The sequence below is a fragment of the Euprymna scolopes genome, chromosome 14 (assembly GCF_053919585.1).
Source record: "Euprymna scolopes isolate OS-2025 chromosome 14, ASM5391958v1, whole genome shotgun sequence".
Classification (NCBI taxonomy): domain Eukaryota; kingdom Metazoa; phylum Mollusca; class Cephalopoda; order Sepiida; family Sepiolidae; genus Euprymna; species Euprymna scolopes.
The window spans coordinates 108495091-108522882 of record NC_136495.1 but is presented as its reverse complement, the minus strand read 5'-3'; the positions used below and the strand labels follow the sequence as shown (position 1 = coordinate 108522882).

The following is a 27792-nucleotide window of genomic DNA, read 5'->3' as shown; positions in this document are numbered from 1 at the left end:
TTTGAATTCAAGCTAGGCCGAAAAGCTACCGATACAGCTAACGATATCAACAAAGCGTTGAGCCTAGGAGAGTCTTGAAGATGATGAGCGAAGTGGTCGGTCATCGGATGCTGGCAACGATCAATTAAGAGCCTTAGTCGAAGCAAATCCATGTACAACTGTTCGAGAACTTGCTTCTGAATTAGATGTAACGTATACGATGATTTCCAACCGCATTAGAGTGATTAAAAAGACAAAAAACCTGATGAGTGTTTCACGAATTGAACAACCAAAAGAAACGTCGTTATGAAGTGTCATCTTCCCTTCTTTTATGCAACAAGAACGAGCTGTGCCACGAACAAGTCGTGATTACGATGAAAAGCGAGTTCTTTACAACAACCGGCGACGCTCAACTCAGTAGTTAGACGCCAACGAAGCTCCACAACACTTACTGAAGCCAGACTTGCACCAAAAGAAGGTCATGCTGAACGTTTGGTGGTCTGCGACCGATCTAATCTATTAGTTTTTTGAATGCAGGCGAAACCATTACGGCAAAGTACCGCCAAGAAAGGGATGATATGCATCAGAAACGTCGACAACAACACTCAGCATCAGTCAACAGAAAAGGCCCAATTCTCCTCCATGAAAATTCCCGAGCGATAGTACAGTAGACAGAAAGATATCGGTTAAGAAAGTGAACGTTGGGGGGGGGTGTAAGAGGAAGAGCCGGGAAGATGATACCTACGACATAAGGCTACGACAACCGAACATTCTTTTCATTGTTTTGATTCTCGAGTATATATCCCACACAATTAGACACAGTTAATCAACCGAGAACCAGATCACTCGATATAAAAACGTATAAGATAACAGATATGTTCACGAGAGTCAAAACAATGAAAAGAATATTTTGTTGTCCTTGCTGTAATGAAAAGTTAAAAATGAATATGAAGTACACATGTAATGTTGTAACCCTTTGGCTGTGATCATAGCATAGTATCTGTTAACTGTGGCAAGCAGTACCAAGGGTCAAAACATTATTAATATTGATTCGAGCGACAGCGGGTCGCTAGATCAATTATTATGATTAGAAAAAAAAATAAACAGATTGGGAAAAAGTAATTGACAGGAAATAATAATATCGCTACAAAAGAAATGTGAAAATAGAAAATATATGTAAACATGATTTTTGGTTTGCATAAACAAATAACTAGATTGAGGTTACATCAGCTGTTGCTCTGAGACACGTAATGAGATGTAGATTTGAGGAGATTCGAGTCAGTCGTTAGCTGGACATCAGAGAGAACGGACGACTCAAGTGGGGAGTTGGTCTCTCTATGACGCAGGGAGCGGCGTTTCCTCATGCAGCCAAGATGTAAAGACGTTGAAATCTTTGGAGATGTCGGCCGAAATCATGAAAATAAATGTTCGTAAATAATTCAGGTATGTGTTGTGTTATTTACATCTGTTAAAAAGAACTGCTTGTATACAACTGTTTCGATACGTCCCAGTCAATCGTTTCCTGTTAGAACTGTTACATAAATGATGCGACGTATACACATACATGAATATACACATACATGAATATACAGATAAAATATAAACCCCACTATTCAACATGTACGTCATCATGGAACATATATACACACACACACACACACACACACAACGTAACACAAAGTGGGTGCTATAAATATCCGATACAAAGCAAAAAATTGATGTATTTTTATTATACGAAAACAAAACGATAATGAAGTGCTATTCCAATGTATTTTTGCATTACAGGGTGACCCAGTAAAAACGGGCCCAACCTCTAATTAGGCCCCGTTTTGTTCGAATGAAATGAAACTTTGGTCATAACTATTTTATTATATTCAAAACATCACATCAAAACACTAGGATCTTTGGGGGTTTTATTTATCCGTTCTACAGCATATGTTCTAGATGGCCTCCATTTAGCTTTTGTTTTGTTTTTTGGTCACCCTGTATATAAACAAATTTTGTATCAAAAATTATATATATAATTATGCATTCACTAACTATCTAAGGTTCAGAAAGCATTCAATACACACAAAAAAAAAATGATTTGTTTGGGCCATTTTAGTCGCACTGCTTATACAATGTCTAAAACCAGAGAATTGTCGGAGAAGACAAGAAAATCAATTATTCGGTTACACATGGATGGTTCAGGGTATAGAAAAATTTCAACAATGTTGAATATCTCAATTTCAACCGTCGGTGACACGATTTGTAGATAGAAGTCCTACCAGTGCACTTCAAATCCGCCACGTTCAGAGCGTCCTTCCAAAATTTCTAACCGTATGGCTACACTTTTGGTCCATGAAGTAAAGAAAGATCCACGAATAACTCGTTCTGAGCTCCAGAAAATATTAGAAGTATTTGGGGCACGTGTATGCAAGAATACAATTATGACAATGTTTCGAAAGAAAGGATTCTAATCGCGGAAACCAAGAAAAACTCCTTTATTAAAGCCAATTCATGTCAAGATTTGTCTGAAATTTGCCAAGAAACATTTGGAAAAACCTTCAAGTTTTTGGGATAAAATATGATCAGACGTAACGTGATCGAAATAGTGTAAGTCATGTCTAGAGACAGAAAAACTCAGCGTTTGACCCAAAGAATACCATCCCTACATCAAGTTTGGAGGTGGAGAGTTGTTTTTCTTCATCCGGCTCTGGAAAACTTCACATCATAGATGGGAAAATGAGCTCTCAAATGTATCGAGCTATACTTGGCGATAATATCTCGAAGTCTACAGAGGACTTGAACTTGCCTAATGGTTGACTCTTCCAGCAGGTCAACGATCCCAAACACACGACTAAGGCAACTACTGTCTAGTTTCTAGAGAAGGAAATAGAGGTATTAGGAGGACCAAGTCAGTCACCCGAACTTAACCCAATCGAAAATCTGTGGCGAGAGTTAAAGTTGATGGTACAAAAGAGAGGTGCGAGGAATCTGACAGAACTTAAACGAATCTACCGAGAAGAGTGGGATAAAATTCCAGTTAACATTTGTAACAATCTTGTAAGGAAGTATCCTAAACGTTTGGAAGCTGTTATGGCGAGTAAAGGCCATATTACTAAAAACTAACATAGTGCAACCCGGATATAAGAGACTCATCCTAACCAGACAGCTCATATATCCGGGTTACACTGTACATTAACACAGGCTCTAATTTGGGACCAGAGAAAATCTATCTTACATACGTTTTTTCTTATATTCGGGTTACACTGGACTATTTTTTCTTTGTGTTAGATACTTTTTGAACCTTAGATATGACATTAATGTATTTATCTAGTGAATGCGTAATTATATATGATTTTTGGTACGAGATCTGTATTTAATCATACAAAAATGCATTAGAATAACATTTTGTTATTGTTTTCGTGTAATAAAAATTAAATTAACTTTTTGCTTTCTAGCGGATACTTATCGCATCCACTATATGTGACAATGGTTTATTCATGTTCAGAAATAATAAAATGATCAGATAGGATACATATTTAGCTATAGACGCAACCTTTGTGGCCTTCGGGCCGAGATCAAAGTGTAGTATCTGTTCCGGCAGATGCTGCACTTAAGATAATTTGTACCAGTCAATGGAGGGGAAACCCTCTATACTGGGACAATTATTATTTTTGGTAACCAGAGTGCCCCCTTTTTGCCTACTTTTAGGGGAGCTGGTTTTTACCTCACATTAAAAACGGCCTTGTGCCTAATTTGCTCAGTGGGGGAGCAAATAAACACCATCTGTTCCGGCAGATACTGCAAAGACCATATATGGGAGCAACTCCACATATAAGACCTTGGTCAATGTAGGGGCAACCCTTCATACCAATTGTCACTATCCAGCTCCCCTACTCCCCGGGGAGTTGGTCCCCATTTTCCCTTCACTCCTCACTTTAAAAATCGGCCTTGTGCCTAATTTGCTCAGTGGGGAGCAAATAAATACCATCTGTTCCGGCAGATGCTGCACTTAAGATAATTTGTACCAGTCAATGGAGGGGAAACCCTCTATACTGGGACAATTATTATTTTTGGTAACCAGAGTGCCCCCTTTTTGCCTACTTTTAGGGGAGCTGGTTTTTACCTCACATTAAAAACGGCCTTGTGCCTAATTTGCTCAGTGGGGGAGCAAATAAATACCATCTGTTCCGGCAGATGCTGCACTTAAGATAATTTGTACCAGTCAATGGAGGGGAAACCCTCTATACTGGGACAATTATTATTTTTGGTAACCAGAGTGCCCCCTTTTTGCCTACTTTTAGGGGAGCTGGTTTTTACCTCACATTAAAAACGGCCTTGTGCCTAATTTGCTCAGTGGGGGAGCAAATAAACACCATCTGTTCCGGCAGATACTGCAAAGACCATATATGGGAGCAACTCCACATATAAGACCTTGGTCAATGTAGGGGCAACCCTTCATACCAATTGTCACTATCCAGCTCCCCTACTCCCCGGGGAGTTGGTCCCCATTTCCCCTTCACTCCTCACTTTAAAAATCGGCCTTGTGCCTAATTTGCTCAGTGGGGAGCAAATAAATACCATCTGTTCCGGCAGATGCTGCACTTAAGATAATTTGTACCAGTCAATGGAGGGGAAACCCTCTATACTGGGACAATTATTATTTTTGGTAACCAGAGTGCCCCCTTTTTGCCTACTTTTAGGGGAGCTGGTTTTTACCTCACATTAAAAACGGCCTTGTGCCTAATTTGCTCAGTGGGGGAGCAAATAAATACCATCTGTTCCGGCAGATACTGCAAGCTATGACTAGCTATGACTAGCAAAGACCAGATGTGGGGGCAACCCCACATGCCTGACATTTAACCAGCTCCCATTTCCCACCTCTCGGGAGCTGGTCCCCTTTTCCCCTTCCCCCTCCCTTCACTCCTCACATTAAAAATCGGCCTTGTGCCTAATTTGCTTGGTGGGGAAGCAAATAAATACCATCTGTTCCGGCAGATACTGCAAGCTATGACTAGCTATGACTAGCAAAGACCACATGTGGGGGCAACCCCGCATGCCTGACCTTTAACCAGCTCCCATTTCCCACCTCTCGGGAGCTGGTCCCCTTTTTCCCTTCCCCCTCCCTTCACTCCTCACATTAAAAATCGGCCTTGTGCCTAATTTGCTCGGTGGGGGAGCAAATAAATACCTAATTATAGACGCAACCTTGGCCTTTGGGTCAAGATCAAAGTGTAGTATCTGTTCTTCAGATGCTACATTTCAATTTCTTGTTCTGTTAGTGGAGGAGAAATCCTTCACGACCGAGACAATTTTTATTTTTTGTTCATTTTCTCCACATTAAAAAACGACCCTAGTGTCTAACTGTGTCCCGTGGGGAGACATTGCAAATAGGAACAATCTGAAAAATCCGAAACGTCGTTTGACATGATTTTGGGGCTGAATGATGAAGTGCGTTTCTCTAAAGCACCGGTTTATAGTTCTCTCTTTTTTTGTTTCATTTTACTCCAGTCGAAGTTCTCAGAAATCAAGCCCCCCCCCCATACCTGAGGCTAACACTTGAAGTCTATATGAGATACATAGATATTCAAATGTTCTGTTAAAGTTCTTTATCTCTCAAACACTGAGTTAGTAAAGAAATTGCGAACATAATTTTCCTCTCCCCAATTAACCATTTTCATATGTTGTAGTATATCTTTCATTTTGGTTTCTTTGTTTTATTGGATTTAAGGACAAGAATTTATCTAGTCTGGTGGAGTATCCAGCTTCGTGCTGTTACTAGAGGTAACATCACTTGAAGAAGGTACACCATTCCTCGTAAACGCCAGTGTGAGTTAGCCATACCGTAGTTATCTTATTTGGCCTGTGAATACTATGTGCTTTTGAATATTTACTACTAGGGAAAAGTATCCTTATGCCAAGTTGGCCTGACAACCCCCTGTACAGAGAGACCTTAGACACTCGAGGATAGTGTCTAGTGGACATTCAAGTTCTCTATTATGTGCAAATCTAATTATTTAAGCTTAATGGAAAGTTGCGGTTAACGAAGCGTTTCTAGAGTCGTCTAAATTTATAGATCTGTTGTGTTCCTAACATACATGTTTACGATTATTATTGTGTGCAAATCTAATTATTTAAGCTTTGTGGAAAGCTGTTGTTAACGAAGCGATTCTAATGTCATTTAATTTTATGGATCTGTTGTGTTCGTAAATTCTTTTGTTAGGAGTGTATGTTCCACCAATGTACAATTTTTTTAATATGTTATAATCATTAATAATAAAATATGTGTATGTTTGCTTGAGTAGTTAACGTACCAGGTATTCTTGAATCCTACACACAGGAAATCTATTGGATCAAATAATGTATATGTGTTAATCGTTTTGTTTTAAACAGTTGGTTATTTTGCTTATATCTCCTTTCATTATATATATATATATATATATATATATATATATATATATATATATATATATATATATTACTAGGAGTTCAGCCTGACTTTGCTCGGGCCCTATGTACTATTTATAAATTTATGTGCATATATATATATATATATATATATATATATGTTAAAAAGTTTGACTCCAACTAACCTACATCTAAAATTTCAAATGTTTAGATCTAAAATTGGCGAAGAAGCTTGCTGCGTGTATGAATATGCTTTATGTAAAATGTCAAATATTTAAACTCAAAATTGGCTGAATAGTTTGCTAGAGACCGCAAAGGTCAAATCTTTTGAACTTTGATCCCTTAGCAGCCAGTTTTCGGCCAAAAATCAATTACAAAGCTTGCCTTATGTCTGAATACACTTTCTGTAAAATTTCAAATGTTTAGACCAAAAATTGGCTGAGTAATTTGATAGATCAAACTTTTTTAAACTTTGACCCCAATTTTGACCCCTTAATATTTATTTTATAGACTCAAATATAATCAAAAAGTTTGATCCATGTCCAAGTAACCTACATCTAAAATTTCTAGTGTTTAACCCCAAAATTGATGGAGGAGTTTGTTAGAGTTTTCAAAGATCAAATCGTTGAACTTTGACAGCCAAATTTCTGGCCGGAAGCCGAATAAAAAGATTTTCCCAAATCTCAATACCCATTATGTCAAATCATGAGTCTGTTTACTGAAAATTGACAGAGTAGTTTGGTAGGAAAATGCCCACACAGATACAGACAGACAGAAAATTTCACTTTATATATATATATACTAGCATTTCAGCTCGGCATTGCCCAGGTGTTTGGATGTGTATGTTGAGAAAAAAAAGTGGTAGTAGGAAGGCAGGCTCGAACCCGTACCGCAAAGGAGGAAAAGAACGGGGTACAACTTAACGTTTATGCTGTTACGACCACCGCCAAACCGGAAGCGAAATTTTTTAAAATTAAGGCTAGACAATCTAAAGGAGAGGATAACTTTCAAAAATATCGGCGAAAAAAGTGACCCCCCTCTGGAGAAAAGTGCCTAGTTGAAGGGGAAGATATTAATGTTTTTAACCAATTCTTCGATATTTGTCGTATGAAAGGTCGAAATTTAAAACGATACTGATCTTGGTAAAATCAGTTGCCTCTATTGAAAGTTTAAGGCAGACATGCAAACATACATTTATATATTGGTAACTAAAAATTTTCGACCCAAACTGATGAAAAAGCTTGCTCTATCTCTGAATACCCTTTATGTAAAATTTCAAATATTAAGACCAGAAATTGTCTGAGTAATTTAGAAGAGACCGCAGTGGTCAATTTTTTTTAAGAAACTTTGACCCCTATTATGACCCCATAAAATTTGTTTTGGGCTCAAATAAAGTTATTAAGTTAGATCCATGTCCAAGGAACCTATATCTAAAATTTCAAGTGTTTAGACCCAAAATTGTCGGAGGAATTTGGTAGAGTTCTCAAAGGTCAAATCGTTGAACTTTGATCCTTTAACAGCCAAATTTCTGGCCGAAAACCGATCACATAGATTTTCCCAAATCTCAGTACCCTGTATATCAAATTTCGAGTCTGTAGACTAAAAATTGACAGTTATTGCGTAGGGAAATGTACACAGACACTTTCACACACACACACACACACACACACACACACACACACACACACACACACACATATAAAATCTCATAGTTCAAATGGAAATAACTCAGAGGTTAAATGAAAACTTCTGTTTTTAAACGCAGCTTGTTGTTAGTTATAATAATAATTAAAATTAAATTAACTGAATTAAATTTAAAATAAATTAAATCGATCAACTTTATATTGCTAACTAGAATACTTGAAACAATTTTATTAATTTCCATTAAAAATTTAAGAGGTAATTGTTAAAATAGGTTTTCTTTAATGTAAATGAGATTGCCTCTTAAATGTTGATCTGATTTTTAATAAATAGCAGAAATAAAAGTTATGAAATTCTGTTTTCGGTATCAAAATCTACTTGTGAAACAGTACACCTTTTGGAAAACGAATGTTTTTAGAACGCTCCTTGCTTTTTTTTTTTTTAAAATTCAATTCATAACATATAATCAATTCTTAATACTGCAATATTATAAGTCATAAATTTATATTTTTACGAGAATATTTTGTCTTTTTTTCCATTTTTAACAACTAGTCCTTTCCTTTTCCATGTTTAAACTTAACCATATTACTTTTCATGCTCGCATTTTTCTATTGTAATAAATAAATAAATAAATAAATATCAGTAAAATACTGATTGCATAAAATCATTAAGAAAATCAAATTAAAACTATATAACTTATGAGGTAAGCTGATATACCTATTTCAGTAATAATAGACTTACCCAAGAACAATAAGTACGATTACATCTAACACGTCATTGGGAAGCAATTCCCGCCATTCATTTGATATCGAAATGCAATTGCGATCGCTTGTAGTCGAAGTTCCAAACTTGGCAATCAATCCGGCAGAAACTGGACAATTAGGCTGACCGTTTAACTGTGGAACTGACGCAAATGTTCCGGGTATCCCTAAGATGTCTATCCTCCCAAGACTTGCCTCCCGGCTTTCGTGGTGGGGGACAAGTCACCGGGAAATGCCGACTGGGTTGCTCTGACTTATTTTCGCAAGACCAAAATACTCCTTTAGAAGCACTGGCCCATTCATCCGACCTTGTGTCACATCTTTTCGCAGTGAGAGAAAAAGAAAATGGTAACGATTCGTGGCAGTTATGGCCCCGGAATCATGACGTGTACTTCTGTAACATACTTTCGCCAATACACTTGTTGGTAATCATTCAATTATGTTGACTTTTTTTTATTACTGACTTGCAAGGCTACAATAATAACATAGTGCCTATTAGTGTGTATTAATACGATAGCGTGTGTGTTCTTTTGTGTGTCACACTTACATCCGGGTCGTTTGTCATAAATAATTTTACCGGAAATTGGTTTCGGTTTCGACTATAGCTGATGGCACTTAAATCATCTATTTTTTTTTTTATAAATAATTTTATCTAGAATTCTTTATAAGTTTGGTTTCGGTTTCGATTATGGCTGAAGGAACTTAAGTTTATATATATATATTATTCATAAGTTTTTATTTCGGTTTTGATTCAAGATAATGCACGCAAGTCATATGGATATATATATATATTCGTCCTTTCCCGACATGGGTTGGATTTTAAAAAACCGTCTTTTTTCGCACGATCTATGACTTTTTCTTTTATCACATTTTTATTTCAATTATCCTGAAGATGTCCTCTGAAACAAGGACGAAACGTTGATTTTTTTTTAATAATTTCATTCGTTTTTTTTTTCTATTTTTTCTTTAAACATATATATATATATATATATATATATATTGAAATCGCAACTTTATAACATATAAATCGATAGAACATTAACTCTATAACTCTATAATACATACATACGAAATCTGCAAGAATTCAAATATATTTAAGCATATTTTACGACCGGGATTTACCGGGCGTTCGTGCTAGCTTAGATAAATACTTTTGCAGTTTTAACAAAAAAGCTACAATAATATCAGAACGTCTCCATTTACACTGAACATCTACAGAATGCCAACATCAACATATTGCAGGTCCCGCTAGTATTTATTAAAAGATTAACAGGGATACCTAACGTTGTCCGGAATTGAATGATGATCAACGAATGTTTCACCCTCCCATATTTTCATTGTCATCAAAATCGGTGAAATCGCACACTTTTTAATCAAATCGATTGATTGCCTGCTCTAGTTAGGGATCCATCGCGGTGCACTGGGAAGAAGCTTCACATGCCTCTCCGCATTGACTTAGTTTACGATAAATTGTTGTCTACATTGCACTGTAGAGAACCTACTTTTGATTTCATACATTTATTTTTTATATATAATAGCTTGAATGAAATTTTAAAATGCAAAAATCAAGTATCATGGTGCAATCGTGCTTTAAACAAAAACATTCATTTCGAACGTGCCCCTGGAACTTACTGTTGATTTTATATGCCGAATCTTTCTGCTTGTGCGGTAATAAAACTTCTCAAATGCACTTGTGGTGTTAGGCTGTGTAAGGTGCTAACTTGGGTCAAAATCGCCTGTTCTTTCATTAAGCGGGTACTTTTCGATTATCAATACTTATCGAAGACATTCTAAGACAAAGCCTATCGAAGAACACTGCCAGATACGTAAAGTGTGAAATTTCATATAAATCGATCGAGCCGTTTATGAGTCCATAGGGAATGAAACGACACACACACAAGTTCTTTTTATGTATTACAAAGATTAAAAGATATTACTTAAATTAAACATTATCGCCTCTGTTATAAAGTGCAATTTGAGTGTATCTATTAAAATGTTGTATATACAAATGTAGACATTAAAGAAAGATTTAAAAGGGGTTTAAATCTGTTACAGTGCAGTTTTATGAATGGAAGACAGGAAGCTGCAAACCTAAGTTTTCATGGGCATGTATTTTTACAAGAAGATAATCAAAAGTGCGAGGGGAGATTATGGCTGGATGCATTAATCAGATATACAACCTTAATTCTTAGGGTTTATGTTAATGGATAAGATAAGTGAGAATTTTGTTTAAAATAACAATAATTATCTTAACAGATGTATACAAATCTTTTATTAAGAAAAATAAATATTTACATTTTTAACGAGAAATGTTTTGGTGATTTCCAAGAATAGTTAACCAAGAAAAAAAAAAGTTCTGGTTGCATGAAAAGAAAAAAAAATACACAATAACTAAATGTTACTAAAGGCAAGCTAAGTAACATTCCTATCTATCTAGCTTTCGGTGTTTTAACTTATTTTAAAGTGTTTTTGTAGTTAAAAATACGGCTACTGTGAAACCTGTCGCCTTAGAGCCAAAAATAAAATAATGGTCTCTTTCTAGTATCGATAATCGCTCAAAAATCGAAAATTAAATAAAATACTGGTTGAAATTTACATTTGTACATGATTAGTAATATTTATTGGATTTTGTTTAATTTTCGATTCTTGAGAAATTATCCACATGCGAATAAGATCTCAATTACATTTCCATCTATCTGGATAAGTTTTTGATGTTTTTAACTTATTTTAAAGCGTTTATCGTAGTTAAAAATATAGGCAGTGTTAGAACAAAAACAAAATGGTGGTCGCATTCGAGCATCGGTAATCGCCCAAAAATCGAAAATTAAGCAAAGAACTGGCTGAATATTACATTTCCGCACGATTAGTGATATTTATCGGATGTGTTTATATTGGTATTTTGTTTGATTTTAAAATATTTTGCGAGATTATTGAGGTTTGAAGGAGATGAGAGTTTTGTTTTTCGTTCTAACTTGATGCAGGCCCAGTCACAATGTCGCCTTTGATACTAGAGAAAACGTAATAAGATTGGATGCAGGCAAAAGAAAATAATTCACGCATTCTAATCATATGTTTTTCCTTTCTATTTTACTTCCGCTTTAATGTTGTCTTATTTTTTTGCCCGGTTGTCTACCCATTTCCATCTCCTTGAATAGTCAGCATTAATTCACCCCATATTTTTGGTCCACCGACTTAGTCGGATTTGGGCCTTAGAATTCACCCTCATCCGTTTGTCACCCAAAATCTCAATAACCACTCATTACATTTTTCTGAAATTTTGCATGAAGTTACAACTACCAAAGGGAGGAAATGTAACATTCTCGGATTTTTGCTAAAAATTCTGGTTGCGTTCTCAGGGGGGGGGGGTCAAAAATGGCCCAAAATAGCACTTTTCCGACCATTAGATTTTGCTGAAAATTACTCAAAAGCAAGACCATATGGATATACATCTGGAATATTTGACCCTGGGACAATTCGCGGTGTTTTAAGGGTGAAAACACCTTTAGGGGATACTTTTTAAAATTTATTTTTCTCCTAAAATTCAAGGCATCAGTCGTGGGGACCATATAGTTTTTGGTTTCATTTCTAAATGTTCTCAAGTCGGTTTTATCTTTGTACACTCTTATAGTGTTATATCGCCGTTTTTTCCTCTTCTGATGAGAAACATTTAGCTTCGGAATACCATGGCCTAAACAGTGTCTCTTTTTACTCTTCTCTTATTTTCGTCCTTATCGATCAGATAATTTAATAAAGTTCACATTTTGCTGCTAGTTATGCATTTGGCAAATTACTGTGTTAGGGCGACTTTAAACGAATAATCAATTTTAATCCGAAAAGAAACTCACCTGCCGAGTAAAATGTCCGATATTTCATAGTATTCTGTGACCCAACAGTCTGTCTTTATTGTTATATTGGCAGTTTCGAATGGACAAGCGGGCTCTGTAATAAAGAAATAAACGAATAAGTAGTAATAATACTCATAATAATCATCATCATAATAATAATCATCATCATCATCATAATAATAACTAGCGGGACCTGTGGAAATTCAAAGCAGACTCATATGTAATATATTGATGTTGGCATTCTGTGGATATTCAGTGTAAGTGGAGACGCCCTCATATTGTAACACTTGTTAAAACTGCAAAAGTAATTATCTAAGCTAGCAGTGACGCTCGGCGTAGCCCGGTCGCAAAATACGCTTAAATATGATACTTTAATTCATGCAGATTTCGTATATATTATTATAAGAGTTAATTACTATCGATCATAATATATTAAAAAGTTGTGACTTTCAACATAAGAAATATATATCCATATGACTTAGGTGCATTAACTAGAATCGAAACCGAAACTTATGGAATATATATATATATATATATTTCTAGCGGTGGGGGGGCACCCGACTTTGTCCGGGCGTAATATACATTTAAATATATTTTAATCTGTCCAGATTTTGTATATATTATTATAAAGTCGTGATTTCAAAAGTAAAAACAAAAAGTATTTGGATGCAATCAGCTAGAATCGAACCAAAAACAAAACTGTAGCATTCAAAGCTGATGACGTTACCACTGTACCAACGTGACACGCATATGAACTGATTAAAAATTAAAAATCAACTAAGATTAATGTACAAAATGTATAACTATTTTTTTTAATTTTGACCCTTAAAAACTATTTTAACCGGCTAAAGACCCATAAAATAACGCAAAAAAAAAAAAAAAAAAAATCCAATTATTTGAGGCTCCTAGCGCCGTCCTGCGACTTTTAGTTTCGGAGCGGGATAGAGCTTGAAAACATGGATACAGACAGACAGACGTATAGCCTTTTATATATTAGATATAACTTGAGTTCCTTCAGCTATAGTCGAAACCGAAACCAAAACTTATGAAAAATTCTCGGTCATGTTATTTATTACAAAAAAAATGGAAGGTCATAATAATTAAACGACCGTCAATCGGAAGAAAAAGATGTACGTGTGACACACAAAATAACACACACGCTATCGGATTTAATTTATCTCTTCCCTACAATTATATAAATGCAACTTTGTCCGTGTGTGTAAGTTCGTTCCTTATAGACTACGAAACGGCCGAACAGATTTTCTGTAAAGTTTACAGAACTTTAGTGTATAAGTCTAGGAATGAGCTCAGTTAAGTTTTGTCTTAGAATACCTCCCGATAATTACCGATAATCGATAATAAAAACCGTTATTTTAATTTATCTATCACCGGAAAAGCCATTTTTCCATGTCGTTGCTGAGCAACAATGATAGAACAACGAGCCGTGAATATTCTAATGTGGATAAGTTGATAGTATTTTTTTTTTTTGCATGACGTGGTCTGCAGGTTCAAACCCTGCACGTAAATTTTTAATTATTTTTTTCATTAACTGCAAATCATTTTATAAGACTTGAAAATTTACGTGTTTTTTTAGCGGTGCAAAAATAAATTATGTTTCTGTTTTTGAACGTCTATTGAACAAGCAACTGATCCTGAAGAAATTCCATAGCAGCCATATTTACGCATATTTAGTGAAAATGTGATTCAGATGTTTTTTTTTTTTATATGTCGGTTTAACAAAACATAGACCACAAGAACCAAGCACAAGTATTATGCCGGCAACATAAGATAAGGAATTTTTCGACACTATACAGCAACAACCACATAAATTCTTACAATGAATAGATAGTCGATGTTAATGAAGTGGTTTCTTTCACATACGGTTCAAGAAATCATAACTCCCCAGACCTCGCCAAAGTCGTTGGTTTTGAGCTGGAAAAATAGCTGCTAAGGGGACAAATCAGAGAAATTGGATGGTTGCTGGCACGTTGCATCGATTGTGTGGAGGTTACGTTGATCGGTAAGGTGTCAATATTACCGAAATTTACTAAAATAATTTTAGGATTACAAAAAGGAAAATATTGGAATTATCAATGATACAGATCAAAATAAGCATAAAAAAGGCATCAAAGCAACCCCCGACCAAGGCCGGTTAATACTGCTAGTATATAATAGAGAGAGAGAGAGAGAGAGAGAGAGGGATCAGAGCACTAGTTAAGAAGCTACATATAATAAAAATGGCTGAAATATTAACGAAAACTCTTGAATACTAAGGAGACCATTACACATGAGCTACAGGTGCTAGCCGGATATATAAAAACTGCTGCAGAAGTAAAACATAAAGAAAACCGAAATGATTGAAGTCTAGTCTCGGCATCAACTGGTACAACACCAAATAATCAAGCAGGGTCAAGGAGGATGAAAAGATCGAGGAGAGAAAACACTAACAAGACCTCCACTAGATGAGTGCAAAGAGGACTGGAACTTTGGGAAGGCTTACTGACACAAAAATTCTAGTGAACACCAATGATCATTGCCAGCAAGAAATTGATGGCAAACGGCTGCTGCGATGATGTAAATACATTGTTTCGAAAGAAGTGGAGAGTAGTGGAAACCTGGGGAGATTTGTTGTCATCCAGACTCCAGTGAACATCACCGGTTATTAGTGAGTAATCTTTAATGATGACCTGTGTGAGAACTCCTAGTGAGTACAAATCTATTATAATAAAGATGTCTTCCTGTCTGTTTGTTCACAAATTGGTTAATATATATATAAAAACTAGACTTTTTCACAATTAAATTTTAATACTGAGAACGTATTCTTATGTGCTGTTATTCTTGCATATATATTTTTTCTACATACTATTTTTCAAAAGGAATCAGCATTCAAGAGGCAATCCCATTTGCATATTTCATTAAAGAAAATCTCTTTAATAATTAGCTCTAAATTTTTCATCGTAATTAATAATTGTTTTAAGTGTTCTATTTTAAAAATATATAAAGTTGATTTAAATTTAATTCAATGTATTTTTCATTATTCGTATATTAAACATCAGCTGTGTTTAAAAACGGAAGTAAGATTTCATTTAACGCACGAGTTATTTCCCTTTGTTTTGAGATTTTATTTCTGTTTGAATTTCATAGATGAAGATGGCTATGTTTTATGCTTCAAAAAAATCCAAAATATGGTTAATTCTCAGTAACAATCGTAACAACTTAGGATATTTAGTGTATCTTAAATAGTATGTAACCAAACCCTCCGACCGACAACATGTTTTTTACCTGGCAACGCCGGGTATGTACAGCTAGTATATATATATATATATATATATATATATATATATATATATATACACTAGCAGTTCAGCCCGGCTTTGTTCGGGCCCTATGTACTGTTCATAACTTTATGTGCATATGAATATATATATATATAATGTTTGTTTACGATTTGGTTAATATTTACAAAGCGTACACCATTTCACAAATAGATTTTAATACTGAAAACGAACTATTATATACTTTAATTCCTGCACGATTTCTATACATACTATTTATTCAAAAGGAATCAACATTCAAGAGGTTATCTCATTTGCATATTACATTAAAGAAATTCTGTTTTAATAATTAGCTCTAATTTCTTTAATGAAAATTAGTACTAGAATTGTTTTAAGTGTTCTATTTAGAAATATTATATAAAGTTAACTTATTTAATTTATTTTTAATTTTATTTAATTTTATTTCAATTATATTTTTTACTCACGTTCACGTACTATTCTATGCGTTCCTTGGTTATTTCGGCATGCCTTCTTTTGGACTGTGGACATTTTCTCTCTTATAATGATTTCTAGCATCTATAAATTTTTGCCAGTTTGTATTTGGCTTATGACGGACAAACTGGCGGAATGTCTTTGTGCAATGGCAGCTACACAATCTGTAATGAACCGCGAGAACATGTGCTTCAATGTCTGCTTTGCACCATTCAATTATCTCATTGGCACACTGTTTAGCAGGAAGAGAGAAAGGACAATTATTATTATAACAAAGATCAGCTGCATTTAAAACGGAAATAAGCTTTCTTTTAACCTATGAGTTATTTCCCTTTAAGCTATGAGATTTTATTTCCGTTGGAATTTCATAGATGAAGATGTTTTATGTTTCCAAAAATCTCAAATATGGTCAACTTTAAGGAAAATTGTAACTTAATTTATCTCACAGAGTTAGTGACTAAATCCTCCACCCGGCAACATGTTTTTTTATATACCTGGCAACGCCGGGTCTGTACAGCTGCTTCTACTAATAAATTATAATAATAACAACAAAACAACAACAATAATAATAATAATAATAATAATAATAATAATAATAAGTAATAAGAACAATAATAAATAAGAACAATAATAAATAAGAAAAATGATAACTAATAATAAATAATAACAATAATCTATATATCAATAAAAATGAAAGTGTCTGTGTACATTTCCCTACACAATAACTGTCACTTTTAAGTATACAGGCTCGAAATTTAATATACATGCTACTGAGGTTTGGGAAAATCTTTCTGATCAGTTTTCGGCCAGAAATTTGGCTGTTAAGTGGTCAAAGTTCAACGATTTGAACTTTGAGAAGTCTACCAAACTCCTCCGACAATTTTGTGTCTAAACACTTGAAATTTTAGATGTAGGTTCCTTGGACATGGATCTAACTTAATAACTTGCTTTGAGTCCAAAGCAATAAATGTTAAGAGGTCATAATAGGGTCAAAGTTAAAAAAATTACCCGTTTTTTTTTTTTTTTTTTTTACTCAACATACACCTCCAAACACCCGGGCAACGCCGGGCTGAAATGCTAGTAACTAATAATAATAATATGAAACTGAAAAATATCCCATCAACTGGAATCTATTAAATAATCAAAGCTCACTCACCACTTTCGTTATCAAACATCACGTTGTTTTTTCGTCCACCTGACAATCCGTTAACTTTTGTCATCGAATAGCCTTGATAAGTGGTGACACAAATACATCTCTAAACGTAGGTTCCATGAACAAAGCTTCTTTTTTAAGAACTTTCCGCCTGTGGAACTCTGTTCCATTGGCCTGCTTCCCTGCTGACTATAACACGATCGTATTCAAGTCTAATGTGAACATGTTCTTGTTATTTCGTCCCCTTGAATAGCCCAATTCCCACCAAAAACGACCACTGAACTGTTGTCTTACTGACCCCCGTAAATTCATTAACATTTATCCTCGAGTGGCTATCGGGCCTTGGTAAGTGGTAACTCCTTTATATATAACAAAAAATTAAGTTTACGTTTATATATTTCTACGTATGGGATTATAGTTTTTCCCGCCTTTTCTGGTAACGATGTATCGTACACCGCACGAACAAAGCAGCTGGTTATTTACAAGATGTCGACGCGATCTATATGGGAATGATCATGGAATTTAGACGATTACGAAAATAGAACGCAATAGAGTTTCAGTATATTATAAAAACCGTTTGGAGGTGTTTCTATTAAACGATACTGTAATTTTATTTGATGCCCGTCTGTAACCGAAACTACATCAACTCTTCAACTTTTTCAGTAAAAAAAAAAAAAAAAAAAAAAAAAAAAAAAGGCTTTATTTTTAGAACGACACTCGTATCATTTGCTGACAAATGTTGGAGACGTGTAATGGCGGCATTTTTTGTTTCATTTTACTTCAGTCAAAGTTTTCAGAAATCACGGGGCTCCTTTCCTGGGGCTAACACTTAATTTCTACATGATATACATAGATATTCAAATATTCCATTAAAGTTCTCCTTTACCTCTCAAACACCGAGTTAATAAAGAAGTTAGGAACATAATTTTCCTGTCCCCAATTGACCATTTAAATATGTTATAGTATATCTTTATTGTGGTCTCTTGGTCTTACTGGATTACAAGGCAAGAATTCACCTAGTTTAGTGGAGTATCCAGCTTCGCGCTGTAACTTGAGGTAACATCACTGGCAGAAGGTGCATCATTACTCGTAAAAGACTATGTGTTAGCCATACTGCGAACTTATTTGGGTCGTGAATACTATGTGATTTTAAATATTTAATCAAGGTTTACTTGTAGGGAAAAAGAATCCTAATGTTAGGTTATCCTGACAAATCGCCGTACAGAGAGTTTCTAGACGCTCGAGGATAGTGTTTAGTAGGTATTCACATTCTCTACAGTAGACATTCAAGTTTGGTGTGCATTTCTTTATGCATAGTTAGTAGAACATCTTATTGACGCTATTTAACCCACACGCTCTGTACCAAAAGCAAAATAAATTTTTCATGAACAAAGTTTGTTTCCTAAAACATACCAAAACACCACGAATCTGCTTCTCAACCGACTATAACAATTGTCTTCAAAGTCTAATGTAAACAAATATATGTTGAGCCGTCATCTAGAATAATCAATTGCACTCAAGTGATCTTCTGCCCATTCCTTCTTCCCATTCCTCCTAACGTTTCCATTCATTGATCAACTGACAATCTTATCCTCGAGTGGACCCGGATCTTGATAAGTGGTAACCCATTATTAAACACTATCTGGGACGGGGCCTGACCTTGTCCCGACTTAAAATACGCTTAAATATACTTAACTCATGCAGATTTCGTATTGTTATTACAGAGCTAATTCTCTATTGAATATTATATTGTACCTAATATGTAGTAGTCGTTTCAAAAGTTACAAAAAGCTTGGGTGCCATCAGTTAAAATCGAAATCAAAACATTTAGCGCTCCAGCCGGGTTCTCTACCATTTGAGTTAACACGACAGACAGATAAGAAATTTTTTAAATTAAACTACATTTAGTTACGCATGCGCAAACTAATACAAATATGTCGGCAAGTTGAAATGAACATTTTGCATTTCAACTTGCCGAGTTTTTTTACGCGTTATTCATCCACCCAAACAAAGATTTTATTCGTTATAAACCATCCTTGGTGTATGATTATTATTTTCTGTTTGTTTCAGTGTTATATGCCAAGTACTTTAAGAGTTTATCGCTTAAAAATGTACACAGATACACATACATACTGTTTTATTTATATAGGAAAAAAAAGATTAAAAAAAAAAAAAAGGTTCGTATTTTTTATAAATGTATTAATTCGAAGTTCAAGTTGGCTTTTGAATTCGGCCCGGCAACTTCTTTCTTGCTCCGTGCCTTGAACCACCACGATTAAAACGGACCTCTCCTAATTATTAATTATACACGAGATAAAATAACAAGCACATTCCAATCCAATGAGATCAACAGTGGAAAATGATATTGCGCTTTTTGGTTTCCATATTTTTTGCTATTCATAACGCGAATATGTGTGTGCGAGTGAGAAAGAGAGAGGGTGTGGGAGTGGGAAACGATGTGTATGTGAGACGGCGCGTTTGCATGTGTGTGTGAAGGAAAGGTGAGATTAGTGTGTGTGAGAAAACGTAAAAACTGTGTGTGTGCATTTTATTTACTGAATGGGCATTTTTTTTTGTTTTGTTTATTTGCGTATCAATTACGAATCTTGTTGAATAGTTCTTTAAATTATAAGTCAGTTTCAATTACCTTGAAATGTTAACAGAGCAACTCTGAATATTGTTGATAAATAGAATGTGTGTGTGTGTGTGTGTGTGTGTGTGTGTGCGCGCGCGCGCTATATCGTGAAATACATCTTATGAATGCCTCCAGGGAAATCTTCATTGAAGCACTGCCTCCGTTGCTGATTTCAGGTTTCGCATCATATCAGATCAGATCAGAGAGCAACCCCGACATAATTCCGGATGAGCCAAATCGTCTCCTTGAACGCTATCAGCTACGTGTACTGACATTGCAATACGTACAACATACCAGTGATGGGACGATCCCAACATTATTACTGATTCCGTACTTTATTCCCGATTCTCTCTAAATATTTAACTATAGCGATGTTATTTTCCCCGATTTCTGTTAAAAAAAAAAATGTTAAATGTGCAGATACTTTCCTAGACGTCAAAACACACTTGTGGAGGATGATCTATTGATTTTAGCTTTACTTGTATTTTAAAATCAATAAATATTTAGTATTTTATCATTACTACCAGCAATGGAAGATTTTGCTTTAAACAAAATCCAATAAAAAACGAAAATTAAAAGAATCGTTTTGGCATCGAAAAACCAATTTTTTCGATTCCGATACTCTCAAATTTGTCGATTCCGATTAATCGCCCAGCATTAATACATACATACATACATTATGTACTATTATATAAAATGAACTTTGTGTGCCTGCGAGTTCATTCCCTTTGAACTCGAAAACGGCTGGGTCTATTTTTATGAAATTTCACACAAACGTACTTGGTGTGCCTGGCAGAGTTCTAAGATAGGTTGTTTTTTTTTATCAGAATGTCTTCGATAATCGAAATAATCAGACGAAAGCAGGAAGATGCGATATTGATCAAGTTAACACCTTACACAGCCTAACTTAACAAGCGCATTTAAGAAGCACGAGCAGAAAGGTCCAGCATATAAAATCAACAGTAGGTTCTTTGATATGACGAGGGCGCGTTGGAAATCAATGTTTCTGTTTAGGGCACAATTGGAGCCAGATACTTGACTTTTGCATTTTAAACCTTAATTCAAGCCATTATATATAATACTTTATAAAATCAATACTAGGTTCTGTACGGTGCAATGTAAACTGCAATATATTGTGGACTAAGTAAATGCGAGAAAATGTAAAAATTGGATGTTTTTATATATTTCGATGACAATAAAATATAGGAGGATGAAACATTCTTTGATCTTCATTCATTCCCAGACAACGTCGAATCCTATTACTATATATATATATATATATATATATATATATATATATATATATATATATATATTAGTGCAAAACTGTTGAAATTCAAAGACTTACATTTTTTCTTTTTGTATCGTGTTTATTTCATACTGGATTTCATCATTACAGCTGTTTCGTTAATGGGATGGCATTTTTATGATTTTATGTGTCCATAAAAGTTTCCTGTCCTCACCAACTCGTCAGATGTTGTTTCCAGTTGATTTTACCAACAAAAGGTTGATTTTGTACATGATAAACCTGGTGTTTAGGGAAAAAGAAATTCCATCCCCATATATATATATATATATATATATATATATATATATATATATATATCCTCCTCTTTCTAGCTAACTTGAATTCCTTCTCCGCACCTCCCCATTCCAACTTTATTTCTATACTTCTTAACTGTTTTCTTCAACGAAATAATCCCTCATCGACCCCCTCCTTTTAAAATTCTTATCTTTTACTTACATTTTAACTTATTTTTCGAATAAATACGAATAACAGTTATAAGTGTCTGCAATGTTAAAGTCAGATATTAAGCTGACTGGCCCATCTACTTTGAAAAGGCCTGGTTTAGGGTTGAAATATATTTATAATAAATTGGGTTAAGTTTGTGTTGTATTTTTGTTTTAACCATTATATATGTTAATATAACCTACAAATGTAATATAGATCGGCGATAAAACAGTTATCTCTTTATACGAAGTAATTTTCTAATTGAGTTAATTTCTTACATTAGACAATATCGATTTATTTTTAATCTAATTATGTTTTTAAATATATTTAAACTTTATAAATGTTAGTATATTACAAAACAATTTACCCTCATATGAAGAATACACGATAGGAAGAAGAAAACACTGAGATGGCTGCACACAAAATGAAATTTAAATGCAGTTTAAAAAAAAACAGCGAGGGGGTTAGTTTCGTATCCACAACCTAAATAAACCCATTTTAGATATAATCTATAAGTATAACAAACTAATAGTATCAACAAAAAAATTCTCTGTCAACTAAAACCTTTTTAGAACATTTTTAATTCAAGCGTAAACTGAAACTAGACTAGCCTTACACTTGATATCAAAATGGCTACTTGCGATTTTAAGGTTCTATGAAATTTCTTTTTCAACGACTATATTGTCATGTATTTCTAAGCAAAAGATTTTTTTATGAGGCGTATACGCACGAAAAGATTCGATACTGACATAATTAGTTAATTGACTTGTAAAAGAAATGTACCAAAGTTTTGATATGCTGAAATAACAGTTTGGTGAAAAATAAATATTCGAAACTTGGAATATAGCTAAACTGTTTTTATATATACTCGGTTATTATATTTAACAAACATTGAGCTTCTAAACGAAGTGGAGTGGTATATACTAAAGGTGAAATGTAATTAAAAAAAGCATCTATTAGATAAAGGCAAAATGGGCACGCGCATTTTTGTATGTCCACGAAAGGCTTTTTTTTTCGCCGGGGTTCTCGACAAGGTTATTATTATGGAGAATTTATCTTATACTTCCTAAATGATAATATCTTAGATTTGCGAACAGATGTCGTCTCTATTTTCATTTTGATCGATTTTTAAAAAAATACCTCCTTCCCGTCCTTTCCAGTGTCTGTCTTTTCGTATAAAAGTGAAACTAATCGAAATAAAATCCTTCGTGGCCGAGACATCCAGAAAGGCAATTTAGCTTTGATCAATATGGGAGAAACCCTTCATACCAGAAAATTGATATTCATTTGAACGCTGGCAGAACTCCCCCTTTTAGTGGGGGGGGGGCTGGTTTACCCCAACATCGTGGGGAAACAGATACGGCAGAAACTGGTCTACAGCCAGAGTTAAGTGCGTAATTCTTAACTTAAGCCAGACGTTCATTTCTGCGCCTGCGTGAACTCATTCACTTAACTATCTATTTTTGCAAGTCAACTTTTCGATTGACATCGCTAAATGTGAACGTTTTTCACTTCCTGTCACGTCATAGGGTAGCGGTAAGATGTCAGGTTTTTATTTCACTATCTTTTCCACCTCCGTGTCACGGGTTCGAGCCTACCTGTCTACTAAGACTTTTTTTCGTGCTCAACACACACTTCCAAACACCCGGGAAACGCTGGGCATTCCCGCTAGTCTATAATATAAATCTCACCTGTCTGTTTATTTATATGTTTGCCTAATACTTTTTACTGAGGCGACGGAATTTCTTGAGATTGATATCGTTTTGAGCGCGACCCTTCGGACAACAAATATCGAAAAATCGGCTAAAAATATTAATTCCTTCATTATCAACTGAGCACTTTTTTCGCTGATATTTTCGAAAGTCACCCCATCTTTTCGAGTGACTAGCCTTAATTTAAACCTTCGCCACTTCCGGTTTGGCGACAGACGCAACGGCAAAGACGTCACATTTTTTTCCACGTTCTTTTCCTCCTTCGCGGTACAGGTTCGAGCCTGCCTGCTTACTACCCCCCCTTTTTTTTTGCTCAACACACTGCTCCAAACAACCGGGCAACGGTGGGCACCCAGGCTAGTATTTTATAAAAATCATAGATACATATACTACTGGGGTGGGAGCGTAGAATACACTATAATATGATATTTTAATTTATTCAGATTTCGTATATATTATTATAGAGTCGTAATTTCAAAAGTAAAAAAAAAAAGATATTTGGGTACCATCAGCTAGAATCGAAATAAACTAACTGGCTACGTTACCACTGTACCAACGTTACACGCATATAAACCGATGTAAAATTAAGTAACATGAATGTGTAACATGTATAACAAGTTTTTTTCGAATTTTGACCCCTTAAAAAATTTAAAAAAGAACAGTCCATAAAAATGCAATTGTTTATGGCCCCTAGCCGTCGTAGCAGTTTCCAGCCGTCCTGGCCATCTCATTGCCACTGGAATTGAGCAGTGTCGATTCAGGAGAGGTGCCATATACGGCATAATCACGTTAGACACATCGATTTCCGTCAGATTACCGAAGTTAAGCAATGATGAGCTTGGCCAGTGTCAGATGGGTGACCATTTGGAACCTCCAGGTGATGTATGCGCTCTCCGCTTATGTCGGCATTGTTTACAGTCGTCCTGCACTTCTCCTTACCACTGGACTCAAGCAGTGCCGAATCGGGAGAGGTGTGGTTGGTCATTACGCAACCCTTGTTACACAATTACACGCGCAACTCCCTTTACAGTGGGTATCCGTTGTCTGTCGAGATAGAACAGACTGCGACTTTTAATTTCAAAAGAGATAGTTTGAAAATATTGAGACAGACAGACGGACATTATGAGTTTTATAAATTAGATCTACTGTTATATAAAATGACCTTTGTGTGTCTGCGAGTCCTCATATGGAGATGAAGCGTTAGCCCCAAAATGGAGCCGCCTTGATTTCCGAGAACTTTGACTGAATTAAAAAGAAACGAAAAAAAAAAAAAACAGTATCCGACAAGATTCCATCTATTGGTTTAGTAGAATTTATCAATTACAAAATCATTTTATTTATTTTTTTTTTTTTACTAAAGAAGGGAGAGGGGGGCTCACTATTTATAAAGGTCTAAAATCCAATCGGGGATAAGGTTATTGACTTGGACAGGTTGGAAAAGGAGGCATCATCTTGATGAACTATAATGGTGGAAATTAGGCAGGATTTAATTATTTAAGAGGTCGGCTCAAATAGAACTTGATTACATATGACTTGGTGAAACAGAATCCATGAGTTATAAACTACTTTTACTATTTGTAGGAAAGAAACTTTGTTCATGGAAGTTTCCTTTTTTTATTTTTTACAAAATATATAACCACCTTCTCAAAAAGGTAAACAAAAGTTCATATAAAAATAAGAATTTACAAAATATTTGAAAATATTAAGAACTTGAAGCGGTGATATTTCTAGTATTTTAAGAACCAGAATCATTAATTGTATTAGAATCGAGAAAATGTTGAAAATCGTTCCAGCACTAATGATCTTTTTTTTTCTAAAATGAAGACTTTGAATTTAATAAACAGAAAATTATGAAATGTTAGCCTATTTTTTGTCTAGTCACTAATTTTAAATGCTTTCCTCTTGGAAAATATATTTTGCGTAAAAATCAATTAATGAAATATCTTTGGTATGTGGGAATTGAAACTCCCAGGCTAACTCGATTGTCGCCCTTTAACTCTGAAAACCGGAGAGCGACACATCCACGTCACTTCCTGTTTCTTTATATATATATATATATATATATATATATATATATATATATATATATATATATATATATATCCCTCCCTCTTTTCCGTTGAACTCTGGCCACCCAACCAGCGCTCCTGACTCACCCGTCAACCTCTCACCAATCGCAAGTAACGTTACTCCTTTCATAACGATTTCTCATCAATCGCAAGTAACGTTACTCCTTTCTCAACGATTTCTCATGTATATTTATGAAAATAAATCTATATTCTTTCACTGTCACATATCGGAAAATACGTTTTCACTTCCGACCTTTTGCTTTTCAATCACTCATTCAATACATTAAACTTCACATGAGGACGAGATCGTCTATAACAGAAGTATACCATCCGGTCCCTTCCACAGGTATTAGATTTCGATAATAATAGATCATCGCACTGCATTTCTATCAATTTCATTCGAAAACATCGAGATATTGTCCCCAAATCAGCTATAAAAAGACGAAAGTCTGCAAAACGTGATACAACTTCGTTTCGCTCAAAAATTAAAACGTTTATATATATATATATATATATATATATATATATATATATATATATATATATATATATATATATATATCTCAGCATTTCAGGCCGGGATTGCCCGGGTGTTTGGATGTGTATGTTGAGCAAAAAAAAAAAAAAAAAAGTGGTAGTAGCAAGGCAGGCTCGAACCCGTACCGCGAAGGAGGAAAAGAATGGTAAAAAAAAATAACGTCTTTGCTGTTACGACCACCGCCAAATCGGAAGTGACGTGGGTTTAAATTAATTCTAGACAATCGAAAAGAGGGGATGACTTTCGAAAATATATGCGAAAAAAGCGACCCCTCTAGGAGTTTGGTAGGCACATTTTTTTTAACAAAAGTATATGCGTATACATAAATATATATGGAAACAATTTTGTGTTTCCTGTAAACTTTTTACGCGAATATTATGCAAGTATAAATCATGTAGAACATCTGCATTAATATAATTACACGTAATAGTTAACTAAAGATGATCATTCCATAAGAAAACCGAAGAAACTAATAGGGAATTAATTAAAATGAATGTTTAAAAGAATATGCAAATTAGCTAGATCTTTTGCTAGTGAATGCAATTCCACGCCCCATACATAACAAAATTCTATCTTTTTAAATTAATAGAAAAGAGGGTTTTTAATATGAATATCAATACACACGCTTGAAAAACGAATTTATAGGAGTATAGATAACCTAATCTTGGTCGCGAATAAATAATATTCCTTTTAATTATTGTTTTTAATAAAAATATGAATCCAAACTTCAAAGTTTGTAAATATATATGAAAAAAAAAACAAAACAAAAAAACAAACAAACCCGCACTCTTATTGTTTACAGAGAGGATGTGAGTGCGACGATCAAAGTAAACCGGTGTCGACCGATATGTGTCCCTTTTTTAAAAAATTGTTCTTACGTATTGAAATCAGTCTTAAAAACAGAAATGTCGATCGCTTTTTACGATCTTCTTCAGTGTACTGAGAAATGTGTGCGTTATACACATATGCACACACACATGTTTATATCAGAAAGATCGGTCAATCACGCACAGTTGGGAAAAATTAGGAAAGATAAGGAAATGAAAAACGAAAATAAGGTCTATAGAAAAAAGTGAAGATAGAAAAGATGAAGATAAGGTAGGAAATGGAAGAAGGGGTATAAAATAGGAAGATGGAAGGAAAAGGAAATGAAGGTGAAGAAAAATAAAAGAAATAAAGGTGAATAATAAGAAATGAAAAGCAAAACCTGAAAGTAAAGAAATTAAGAAAAAGGAAGAGAAAGGACAAAAGGGAAAATATGAAAAAGGAAAAGACGAAAGAAAAACAAAAGTAACAAAAAAAAAAAAAAAACGAAAGTAACAAAAAAAAGCGAAAGATAGAAAAAACGAAAGATAGAAAAAACGAAAGATAGAAAAAACGAAAGATAGAAAAAACGAAAGATAGAAAAAACGAAAGATAGAAAAAAAACGAAAGATAGAAAAAAAACGAAAGATAGAAAAAAACGAAAGATAGAAAAAAACGAAAGATAGAAAAAAACGAAAGATAGAAAAAAACGAAAGATAGAAAAAAACGAAAGATAGAAAAAAACGAAAGATAGAAAAAACGA

General features: G+C 34.5%; 1 protein-coding gene and 1 long non-coding RNA gene across 8 annotated transcripts in view; one reads left to right on the top strand and one right to left on the bottom strand.

The window, feature by feature from the left end:
• Nucleotides 1-27792, bottom strand: part of LOC145293210 (myosin light chain kinase 3-like) — a 410867-nt gene that overhangs the window by 70395 nt on the left and 312680 nt on the right. For all 7 annotated transcript variants that reach the window (XM_080139736.1, XM_080139738.1, XM_080139737.1 and 4 more), the window contains one exon: nucleotides 12620-12713. In XM_080139736.1, coding sequence (XP_079995862.1) covers nucleotides 12620-12713 — 94 coding nt within the window. The remainder of the gene's footprint in view (nucleotides 1-12619; nucleotides 12714-27792) is intronic.
• The window catches only part of LOC145293211 (uncharacterized), a 269161-nt gene that overhangs the window by 177850 nt on the left and 63519 nt on the right, over nucleotides 1-27792 (top strand). The window lies entirely within an intron of this gene.